At 41.7% G+C, this 12,697-nt stretch overlaps 1 protein-coding gene across 2 annotated transcripts in view; it reads right to left on the reverse strand.

Annotated features, from left to right (window-relative positions):
* Nucleotides 1-12,697, reverse strand: part of UBE3D (ubiquitin protein ligase E3D) — a 155,029-nt gene that overhangs the window by 84,028 nt on the left and 58,304 nt on the right. For both annotated transcript variants that reach the window (XM_066604954.1, XM_066604961.1), the window contains exons 7-8: nt 7,943-8,051; nt 3,095-3,261 (exon numbers count right to left, since the gene is read on the reverse strand). In XM_066604954.1, the coding sequence (XP_066461051.1) occupies nt 3,095-3,261; nt 7,943-8,051 (276 nt within the window). The remainder of the gene's footprint in view (nt 1-3,094; nt 3,262-7,942; nt 8,052-12,697) is intronic.

Genomic DNA, 12,697 nt, shown 5'->3' on the forward strand with positions numbered 1-12,697 from the left:
CACGCGTTTTCAGAGAATGTTCAAACTTTTAGATGGGAGACGCTTTTTTGTCACAGTGATGGCCACTGACTCGAAATAGAGCTCTTGAAAATTGATAGCAGGAATAGAATTGAGAAGAGACCAATTCAAATGGTAATTTTCAGAGAGGCAGGCAGAAAACACACAATTATAAGGAAAACAGTATTTACTTCGCTTCCGCCTGTCATTCAGAGTTTATGTTCATTTTATTCTTTATAATGCAAGATAATGCAGTTGTAGAACATTGGCAAATATGTCCTAAAAAAATCAAATACGGAAAGTGATTCAAAGAAGAGTATGCCTTACAACGGCGGAGGCAACACGGCGCAAATCGGACACTATCTTATGAGCAGAGCCGTCGATCTGGAGTCCAGATAATCAATGGTTTTCTTTACTGTGCATCTATCTATCTATAAAAGCCTGTACTAACATTACATATCAGATGTAACTCTCGCATTTACATGCTTTATCTTTTGTGGTTCAGTTGCACAAATAATAAAGTCGTTATCAGTATTCCTACAACACAGCTTTTTAGAAAAACTATTAGGCTGGGTTCACGACGGATTCCCGACGGAAATGTCGTGATTTGGCCGCAGCAAAAACCGCGACATTTCCGCCGGGAGAACCACCGCGGAAAAAGGCGTGGCTGCTTCGAAGCGGCCCAGCCGCTCGCTCTTCCGCTGTGGCCGGCGCTCCCATAGAGGAGAGCGCGGCCGCAGCGGGAAAAAAAAAAAAAAAAAAGACATGCTGCGTTCGGTAAATCCGCGCCGCAGCAGCGGCTTCTGCCAGCTTAGCCGCAGCGGATTTGCCGTCCCGTGTGGATGAGATTTCTGAGTAATCTCGTCCACTTGGCTGGCTAATCCCAGAATTAGCAGCCGTATGCGGATTTGCCGCTGCGAAATTCCGCATGGAATTTCGGGGGCAAATCCGCCCTGTGTGAAACCAGCCTTAGGGCAGATTTACTAATCGTGTTAATTGTTAGACCTATAAGTTGGCCTAGTTTTCCAATAGATATTGTGGCACATTTGGGTGAGAAGAGTAACATAGACGTTTCTAGTCTGTATGTGACTTTTTACATCCAAAAGTGCCAAAACGTCAGAGCAAAATCTATCAGAAAACTTTCCTCCAAAGACACGTCCCTTTTATTGACTTGGTGAACAGTGTATAACGCACAATATATGAGGTTGAAAACACGTAAGACAGTTTTCTGGTGCAATTTGCATCAGAAAACTGGTGCATTTTCAGTATTAAATTTGCCCTATTCTTCCTATAAAATAAAAATAAAATTAACAACGGTCACATTAATAATAACATTACTTTAAAAGGGAAAATACAACCTAAAATTAAGATTTAAATATAGTGCTGCTCAACAAAAGCTGCCATAGGACGCATGGAGGTGCAGGGTGACACCAATCTCATGAAGAATATGTAAGAGAACCCGGTGTCTGCATTCTGCATGTTGGATTTTAATAAAGTGACATAATGGAGCTTTGGATTTTATTCCTATTTAGGCGGAATTCGTTTATATGCATTGCGTATTATCCAGTGTAAAAAATCTGCAGCGATTACTAGGATACCAAACTCATAGTTTTGTTTTTTTTGGCTGCACTACTTTAACATTTTTTTCTGCCGCCATCTTCTGCACGCAATAACGTTTTTATTTTTCCGTGGATATAGCGGTGCGAGGGATCATTTTTTGCAAGACGTTCTATAGTTTGCGTTGGTACCATTTTGGAATGCATACGACTTTTTGATCGCTTTTATTGCGTTTTTTTCTTGGAGACAGGGTGGCTCAAAAAACGCATTTCTGGCATTCTTTATTTCTTGACGAAGTTATTCGTGCGTATAATGCGTTACTTTGATAGATCAGACTTTTACGGACACAGCAATACCAAATATGTATTTTTGTTTTATTATTTAGATTCTTTTATTACAAAATATGGCAAAGGTTTTTTTGAACTACTTATTTTTTTTTTAATAATTAGTAAAACTATTGTTCTTACTTTTACCATTTTCTTTAGTCCCCAGAGGGGACAACAACTTGCAATGCTTTGATCGCTCCTGCAGTATGATGTAATGCCATAGCATTACATCATACTGCAATCTGACAGGCAGTCTATCAAGCCACCCCATAGAGAGAGCTTGATAGGCATTCTGCCAGGACAACCCTGGGGCCTTTCAGAAGGCCCCCAGCTGCAATGACATCCGCATGGCTCCCTGCGATCTCATCACACCACATTTATATGCCAAGTCATAATAAGTGTCCTGTTGGGGGGCTTTATATCAGGGAAACAGGACAGAAACTGAGAGCAGGAGGAGATCTCATCGCCACACAATTAGAGGGGGAAAAACAGAATTACCAGTGGCAAAACATTTTTGTGGTCACGGACATGGCATAGAGCAGACCAAAGTTATCATACTGAAGGGCAAATTCAAGTCACAACGTCACAGAAGAATTTGGGAGTATCTGTTTATGGCCATGTTTGACACCCTCAAGAATGGAATGAACCTAAGCCTGGGTTTCTTGCATAAGTGAGGAATATGAAAGGTCTGAAGGAGGTCAAGACGGGTGTCCTCTCCCAATCATTTTTTGTTTTTCTCATAAGAATTCAGAAAAGGATTGTAAGAATGCTTCCATCCAATAAGTGGTGCTGTCGAGGTAGTATTCCTATCTTCTTATGTGTGCATTAGTGATAAGAGACATCATAAAACTGTCACGTTCCTCAGCTCAGTGGACCGATTTAATGTTTGTCTCTCTCCTTAGACTGTCTTGTGTTTTTTCAAGTCTCAAATTTCTGTGTGTGGACATTTATTTAGATCAAGAGCAGTGTGTTCCCCTCCCCTCCGCATCTGTATGATATAATTATGTGCCATCCAAACATGTTTCATATATTAGTCTGACGAAGGGAAGGTATCATATCTACAAAACTACTTGGTTTCTCTCACCTGAGACCAATCACGTGACACACCTACATGTTTCTATGGGCCAAATGTATGCACAAGACAATGGCAAACCAATCTGCTATATATAATAATAAAGTACCAGGAATAAAGTTACAAAACATAAAATACCTACTCCGTGTTAGGCTTGTCAACACACGGCATGTAGAGCACCCGTGCAACCTCCTGGACTGCTGGAGGGCTTTTGGCGTCACAGGATATACTTCCAGAGAAAAAGCAGGAACCGACACTTCCAGGTTTTATTAATTCCACCAATACTGTGTCAACGTTCAACAGCCAAAGCTAAAAGAATAGGGGAACGATCATGAAAAGAACATAAATCTCCCAGCATTAGAAGTGACAGAGGTTACCATGTGCAATCACTCAACAATGACAGCAGGAGACCCCTACGGTGATGCCTCATGACATTAAATAGATTTGTCCAGCACCTTGTGTTCACACACCTGTATTTTATTATATAATTTGCCATTTTAACTATAATACGCTCTGTATTAGCTTTGTCAGATAAGATTTATAAGCAAGCATTGCAGGGTGTCCCAAAAGTGTGGATATATGCATATAGAATGAAACCGCTTTTGCAGACGGTAATCCAATTCTTCATACAAGCTGCAGGGAAACGGGAAGCTCTGGTAGGCCAGAAAGACAATGGTGTGCTTTATTTTAACATAACTGTATTTGTTCCCATGTTAACACAGTGATTTTTCTTCATTATAGGCAATGTGAATGACGGTGTTCTCTCAAGCAGAACGTGTTGAAGTCGTCCTTAGGTCCGGTGGTGCAGCAGGTGTGATTTGTAAGGATGCTATATATGCAGAGACAAAAATCTGCTGTATGAAAGCACGGTAGACCCATATTCTTGAGACAAATGAGTGCTACATTGTACAATGGTTAATGATGCTTCATTAGTAATGGTTTTTGAGTGACAGAACTGCACTGTGGGTAATGGAAGATCAGGTTGGGTGCGCTGACATGTGTGCTTTGTTCACCTGGCATAAAGACGATCTTAACACGTTCTGCTTGAGATAACGCCATCATTCACATTGCCTGTAATGAAGAAAAAAAAATCATGAGAACAGGAGATTAAAAAAAAAAGTTATGTTAAAATGAAGCCCACCATTGTTTTTCTGGTGAAATTCTCTGCCAATTTGATATATCACATCCTACTTTCCCACTGGAAAATCAGAGTTAAATCCCACATGGTGGCATTCAAATTGGCTGTCATGTTGGCCACATGGCCTAACAGGATTCCCCTAGCTTATATGCAAAATTGGATCACTGTCTGCCAAACTATTTTCATTCTATATGGGAGTTTTCACACTTGTTTAGACACCCTATAGACATTAGAGAACTGAGAAGATTGTTATTGAACAAGTGAAAACGGAGTCCATGTGTTGAGAGCATCTGCTGTTTCCTTCCTCTGACCTTACAAATGAAGCGGACTTGGAAGAACTGATAAACGAAAGCAATAAGATATTAAAAGGCATTTCCTAGGACTTGGCTTGTACTTCTAAAACCAATTATTCCTTTGGTCTCTCACACTCTGGCGTGACAATGCACCCATGTTGTATTGGAATGGTCATTCCACATTACAATTACATATTAGGGAAGAGAATAAACTATTTTTTCTTCAATAATACAGTGGGAAAGCCTCAGGGAACAAGTACAATAATAGAATTGTGGTTTAGAAAATATACTTAGTCGGAGTTTATCATCAGGAAACTACATAAAAGGATATTAAAGTATAAAGGCCCTCTTACAGGGAACGAGGATCGTTAAAAAAAATATACATATATCATTCAAACTAGCGAGAATGAACAATATCGTTCAGTGTAAACACGGCCAATGACCAAACGATAAATTGTTTGCTTATCGTTCATTTCATAAAAATCATCGTTGAGGATTTAACCCTTTCCAGTCCAATTTGTATCCTGGTTCTCCTAGGGGACCTACTCTTTTTCTGCCGTTATACAACGGCGCTATCTGCTGGCTAAAGCCAGTACTGCATGAGGTGACACGTTGGATAGGCTCCGACAGCATAGAGGCTGGAAATATTCAGTAAGAGAACCCTGATGGACGTCTTCCAACATCAGAGCTGTACAGCCTTAAATCATAATGTCTTTAGACGTCAGACTGGATTGGAAAGGGTTAAACCCATTTGGTTTAAACACTGATCATTCAGTTGTTATCACTTTTATAATGAATGTGAGCAACTGAATCTGGTCTCATTTGAACGAGCCAACGATGTATCTGCTGTATAAACAACTCCGAAATCGTTCGCTCCTTCAAACAATACATCTTTTGGTGTAAACAGACCCCAACTTAAAAATATTTAGGGTTTGGCTAGGGCCATGGAGCTCTGATGGTAAAGTTATGAGACAGCTACCCTCTCTCTGCAAATTCCTAGTATTAGTATATTCTTACAATATGTATAGGAGAACAGAAAAATTATTTATTCAAAATGGAAGAACTAAACCCAGCCAAAGTGAGTCTTTGGGTTTATTCCCATTAGGTTTGTATTCCATAAAATGGTACCCATTAAAAAAAAGGATGTGTTAAGCCTGTGTTTTTTTTATTTATTTGCAATGGGACCCCATGGGTTAAGGAAGCCCCTGCATGGCATCCATTGGAGCCATTTATTTAATATACATGTTCTGGTGTATAGGTTAAATAGAGGCTAAACACATGATGTGAACAGTCTTAAGTGCACCAGCAAATTTAAGTTTCATATTCCTGTCTTTGGTCTTTGCAGTGCACTTCAGTGGGTGTTAAGTATAATCCATCTTCCACACACAGCAGAAAACCAATTACATCAACTCCTGTAGTTTTCTGAGACGCATTCAGTCGCAAAAAAAACCAAACAAACGAGAAAAATTAAAAGTATACAAGACATAATTTTCATAGTAAATTTGGCAACAAACTTGCTGATGAGTTATATTAGCAGTGGAAAAGTACAAAAAGCAAAAGATGGGGAATGTTAGAATTTACAGAAAATAAGAGATAAATAGTAATAAAGCAAAAACCAAGGCTAACCACACTGGTGAGCGCGATATCAGGCCGTGAATATCGCCCCCATATCACGCTCCCAACCATGTGAAAGCCCAGTGGATGTGAGGTGTTTTCATGTGAAAATAGCCTAGTATCGCTGCAGGGATGAAGGGAATCCCCACCGCGGCTGTCACAGCCGTGGCAGAGACCATGGAGTTTCTCCCATTGCCTTCAGTGGCTGCCAGCCCCACTGAAAACAATGGAGCTGTGACGTGAGATCTTGCAGCTAGTTGGACATGCTGCGATTTGTTGCCTGAATTGTCACATTGTCAAAAGAATGGGGTCCATATTTGTGCATCTCGCAAAGCACCAATTTCACGTGATTTTCCCGTCAGTGTGAAGGCAGCCTTAAAGGGATTCGGTCATCAGGTTCATGCTGCCCAAATACAGAGAGCTGTCAGTCGACATGATGCAGGTGGGGAGAGGAGAGTGTGGTCCGCCCCCGTGACTCCGAGCTCGGCTCCAAGTCAGACTTCAAAGTGTATTCATTCTGAAACGTTGCAGCGTTTCAGAATAAAACATTCATGGGGCAACATGCTTCCCTGTCCCGGGTTCATGCTGCCCATGAATGCAGCGACTATGCTTGACTGCCACTCCATTTATTTGGGCTACCCTGTTCTTGTTATTGACAGGGGCCCTAGTGACAGAAATACCACTGATCAGATACTTATGCCCTATCCTATGGATATACTGGAAAAGTTCAGATGGGCATACCCCTTTAACATATACCACTTACATAGGCTGTGTCCCAAAATACTCATCTACTGTGTTCCAAGTATGACTAGAGCATATATCCTTCAGAACACCCTGAAATTAATAAAGGCCCCAGACCAAAAACCAAAATAACTCCAGACTGCAGAATAACTCCAAAATACAGACCTAGAAATATAAACTCTAGAGCAGATTGCCAAGTGAATACAGACTCCAGAGCCCCTAAACAAGATTCAGATCAGACCTCTGAATAAATACAGATTCTAGACCAGAGCAGACCCCCTGGATGCATATAGACCCCTGAACAACTACAAACCCCAAAGCGCGCTAGCTTTAGGGCCTGCGCAAAATGCTCATGTGACCGGTTACATTTGGAATCATTGCAAATTGCAGTTCTTGAAGAGATGCACAACAAAATTAGAAAAAAAATGTTCTGCATCCCAGCCTATTTACCTTAGCCTACATCTCGGCCTGGCCCCACCACCAGTGTTGAAGTACTTTACAAATGAGAATCAGACTTCAATGAATTGTTAAAGAGAGTTAAAAACAGAACTAAAGCTGCCCATACACATAATGATCAGTCAACACTTCATTCCCACCCCCACATATGTACAGGAACGATCAGCTGTGAGTAGTTATTGCTGAAAATGTCACCATAGGTTTACAATAGAGGGTGATCTGGGAATCAGGGGTACATCTAAAGATTAAACTACAAAGTAATAAATATATGGCAAACTTCCCTTCTGCTCCAAGAGCATACCTCCGATGGGAGCGGACCGTGCGGCTGGTGTGGTGCACCTACCTATGGTGGGGGCGGACCATGCGGCTGGTGTGGTGAACCTACCTCCAGTAGGGGCGGACCATGCGGCTGGTGTGCTGAACGTACCTACAATGGGGGCGGACCGTGTAGCTGGTGTGTCGCTTACTGGTGGGAACAGCGTGGATATTCCAAATCCCTGTTCTACATGGGGCTCTTCCTCCAGCATTGCAATAATGTACAAGGCAAGAGATCAGAGATGAATTTGTTCCACTGATTTCTCATCAAACAGAGGTGGAAAAAGGGGTGAACAAGTGCTGCATCCTTCTATATAATATGACCCAACAGAAGGACGGGTCCCCCATTTTTAATTTTGATATGGGGGTACTTGCTTTTATGTCTGGTCTGAATTTACACTCTTCTGCAAATAGGAGCATTTGACTTTCTTACCAATAGAAAGACCTTGCCATCTTGTCCTTGAATACAGAACCTGAAGGTGCTTCTGGAGGCTGATAACTCCACGAGAAGCCGGACAATTATGTTCTCCACAAACTGCTTCCTGTTGAAACAAAGATCAGTCTTCACAGTGTGCGTCCATGTTAACTATCATTGGAAAGACGGGCAAGTTAATGGTAAGTGGTCATTAGGACAAAGTAAAACCTCTACATTATCAATTTTCTTTATTTGCTGTCAGCACCCTACTGTATATAATGGAAAGCACGCTAACTCCAGATAGAGAATATAAAACATGGGTCTCATCATTATCTATTATGTCATTTTACAAAGGAAACCCTTATTTTTGAGTCAGATCAGTAATGATTTGGTGCCAAGAACCAAAGCAGGTTAACAACCGTGCACTGTGTCATATGGCATAGTGGCCCTATATTAACAGGACAAGCAGTTTGTACCCATGAGAACCACAATGTACAGGTGTAGCAATTAACAGAAAAAAAAACACTTTTTTGTTTGCATGAAGCCTGAATTTTTTTTTTTTTTAAGTACCCCTCTGGCGAATTTTTTAATGCATTCATTAAGTAGCTAGCCCGCTCCCCTTCAGCACCCAGTATATATAAGTGGGCTAGTGTTATACCTTGGTTAGTTATTTCTGTCTGAATCTCCCAGCCTCTTTCTCCAAAAATGGTCATGTGATCAGAGTTCTGACCAGCTCCTATCTACTTGGGGGTTATGGATTAATTTTCTAGTCAAGGTCTCAGTTTGTGTGAGGCTGTTGCATGGATCTACTACTGAAACTGTGTTGAGGGGAAGACAGGCACTCCTGTCAGTTACTGATGATCACTCAGCTCCTGTCACACAGTTATAATAGAAGAACTCCCAGCTCATCCTTCTAACTGCATACTTATGGACTGTAGCTTAATTCACCGTATTTTTCGCTTTATAAAACACATTTTTCTTCCCCCCAAAGTGGGGGAGAAAAGTCAGTGCGTCTTATAGAGCGAACATACCGCTTGTTCGCGCGATCATCACGCGAACATTCGGCCAAAGAAACTCAGAAGGGGTCAAGCTGATTGGTGGAGGAAGGGGAGCAACAGTTGTTCCCGCTGGCGCTCACCACCAATCAGCTTGACCCCTTCCTCCTATGAGGAAGTGCTTACAGTTCTTTCATTATTGCAGGACAAAGCTGCCTTAGTCTCCTGCTGCATCCATCCAATTTTAGAAAGATGTCAAAGCAGAAACGACTAGCATATAAAATCCCTTTTGAACTGGAGGTAGTGAAATACGCCAAAGAACATGGGAACAGAGCAGCTGAGAAACATTTTGGCCCGCCTCCAACAGAAAAAATGATACGTGAATGGAGGAAACAGGAGGAGGAGCTGCAAAAAGCAGATAAAAGTAAGCACACTTTTCGTGGGCGTACTGCAAAATGGCCACAGATAGACGTGGAAATGAAAGAGTGGATAATACGTCACAGGAACAACGGATTTTCAGTCTCTACAAAAATGATCATCTTTAAAGCCAAGCGTCTTGCTGCAGAGAAAGGCATTGAGGACTTCACTGGATCTGCATCGTGCTGCTACAGGTTCATGAGGAGATGTGGCCTTGCTATGCGCACCAAAACTAGAATTGCGCAAAAAATGCCTAAAGAATATGAAGCCAAGATTGTGTCTTTTCATAAATTTGTAATTGATGCAAGAAAGAAAAATGGCTTTGAAATAGGCCAGATTGGGAATATGGATGAAGTCCCGTTAACTTTTGATGTTCCATTAAACAGGACTGTTGATTTGAAAGGTGCAAAATCCATAACTGTGAAAACCTCAGGACATGAGAAAACGCATTACACGGTTGTGTTGTCCTGCAGTGCAGATGGCACCCAACTTCCACCAATGCTAATCTTCAAAAGAAAAAGCATGCCAAAATAGGCAATCCCACGAAGAGTTATTGTCCATGTTCATGAGAAAGGATGGATGGATGAAGGTGGAATGAAAATATGGATCGAAAAGTTTGGTCCAGACGCCCTGGAGGGCTTCTGAAGAAACCTGCCCTGCTAGTACTTGACCAGTTTAGGGCACATATCAGTGAAAACACAAAAAAAATATTTAAAGAAGCAAAGACCCATCTAGCTGTAATTCCTGGGGGGCTTACCAGCCAGTTGCAGCCTCTGGGTGTTTCTATTAACAAGCCATTTTAAAGTTTTCATGCGAGAGGAGTGGAACAAGTGGATGGCTTCTGGGAATCATGACTTGACACCTACTGAACGCATGAAAAGGCCCACTATCACTCAGGTTTGTGAGTGGGTGAAAACATCGTGGCTGGCTGTGAAGGAGGAAATTGTGGTAGGATCCTTCAAAAAATGTGGCATCAGTAATGCCTTGGACAGTTCTGAGGATGGAATCCTTTATGAAGATGCTGACACCAGTGATAGTGAGTCACTGAGCTTGATAAGTTCGGACAGCAGTGAGGAGTTTTTGGGGTTTCCTGATGATTAGAGGTGTATTGTTCTAAAATAAAAATCTCTGCTCATCTGTTAATTACAGTAATAATAGTTCTTAATGCGGCTGTTGACTGACTGCTGTTCATGTTTACATATTATTCTGTTATTTTATTAAATATTTAAGCCCACTTTTTGGTTCAAAATATTTTTTTCCTACTTTCCTCTCTCTAAAACCTAGGTGCGTCTTATCATCAGGTGCGTCTTATAAAGCACAAAATACGGTAGGTGAATACAAAATAATGATAATTAAACTGTCCGCACAGTAGGTAATATGGCATAACCCTAACTAATGCTGGGCTCACTACATCATGGGATAAATGTGAAACTGAAAGCGAAAAAAAAAAATCGAACTAAAAAAAATGTGTTTTTGCCACAGTGGCCCCTTAACGCTTTCCAATCCAGTGTCGGGCCCCGTTCGACATTAAGATTTCCCTGCAAAGCTCCGATGTCGGACGAGGGCCAGAGGCTGTCCTGCATATGTATGTTACGGTATACAGGACAGTTCTGGAACATTGTCCTGCATACTGTAACATACATATGTAGAACAGCCTCTGAGATTGGAGCACTGTTCTGTATAGTGTTAGAAACATGTGAAGGCCCTGTGAAGGTTAAACAGTTTTTTTTTTGTGGCATTTTGTAGTTAGATGTTTTTTCTTTAGAAAGAGTATTCTAGGCTTGCTCTGTAACCTGTGCAGAAGCATTTAAAAGAGACCAGGTTGGATGAAGACAAAACTAAAAAAAGGAAGAAGAAAAAAATATGTATTAAATGGAAAGATGGGCGCATATCGAAAGACGACTATAATGCGGTCTGCAGAAACTGTAGGGCAAGAGTCAGAATATCTAAAGCGAATAATGAATGGAGGCTTGCAACAAAGGTCAAAAGCAAAAGAAAAGGTGCTTACAGGAGGTTTACAGGACAAAAATGGTGAATTAGATAAAAATGGTGTTGAGAAGGCTGAACTTTTAAACCCCTATTTTGTATCTGTTTTCTCTCAGAAAGTAGATGTAACATCAACTGATCTTCTATGTGCTATTGGGGAATAAAAGAATGCAGGCTATCTGTAAGCAGAGAAATGGTGAGGGAACACTTAGCTAAGTTAAATTAATTCAAGTCTACGGGTCCAGAAGAATTACATCCTAGATCAGTGAAGCAAGCAGCAGAGGTAATTGCTGAACCTCTCGCTGTAACCTTTGAAAATTCCTGGATATCAGGAGACGTAACCTTAGATTGGAAAAGAGCTAATGTCATCCCTATCATTAGAAACGGGAAGGTGAACCCAAGAAACTACAGGCCTGTGAGTCTGACATCTATACCGGGAAAGCCCTTTGAACAGATTATTAAACAGCATGTATGCAAGTACTTGGGTGCTCCCTGGGAACCGGAACTCTGGGAGCTCTGAATGCGGGAAACCTTTGGAGGAGGTGAGGGGTAGTCAAAATATACACCAATGATACAGATTTTGACTGCTTTTTTTTAGATGTGGAATTTGCTGTGGAAATTTCCACTGCTGATATTTTGCAACATTTCTGCCATGTGTAAACATCTAAGTCAGCTTGAGGTATGCTGCCACGTGCACAGTGGCCTTAGTGGCAATAGTGTCCCCCACAGTAGCCTCAATAGTAATTGCGCTTCCCTATATCAGCCCCAGCAATAATAATGACCCCCACAGTAGCCCGAATAGTGTGAGTAGTCCACTATACCAGTCCCAGCAATAATAGTAACCCCCACAGTAGCCCCAATAGTATTAGCGCTCCCTATACCAGCCCTAGCAATAATAGTGACCCCGACAGTGGCCTCAGTAGTAATAGTGTCCCCTAAGACCCATTTACTTACCCTCCTCCTGGGTCTTCACAGCGCTGCTGCTGCTTGCGGAAGTCTGTGCTCCGCAGCAGCACCTTCTCTCTTCTCTTGCGAGACCAAAGAGGAGAGGGGAGGAAGATCCCGGATGCACACGCTGCCATTCGTGCTTGTATCTGGCTGTGGCGCTGCAGAGTGATTACCGGTCGGAGAGCTGCGGCACCACGGACAGTAATCACTTTAATGGTGACCAGACATCCTGGGGTCCCGGTGGAAAGTAGGACACAGGGTCCCAAAGCGGGACTGTCCCACCCAAAACGGGTCACCCTAGTTTATATTATACACACAGACATACCTATGCACATAGATTTTCTTTTTTTTCTTGCAACCATAGGCAAAATAACACTAACAAGTTTTTGTTAACTTTAAAAGAAAAATGTAGCCATTCAAATGAGTG

Source organism: Eleutherodactylus coqui, chromosome 1 (genome assembly GCF_035609145.1).
Source record: "Eleutherodactylus coqui strain aEleCoq1 chromosome 1, aEleCoq1.hap1, whole genome shotgun sequence".
Classification (NCBI taxonomy): Eukaryota; Metazoa; Chordata; class Amphibia; order Anura; family Eleutherodactylidae; genus Eleutherodactylus; species Eleutherodactylus coqui.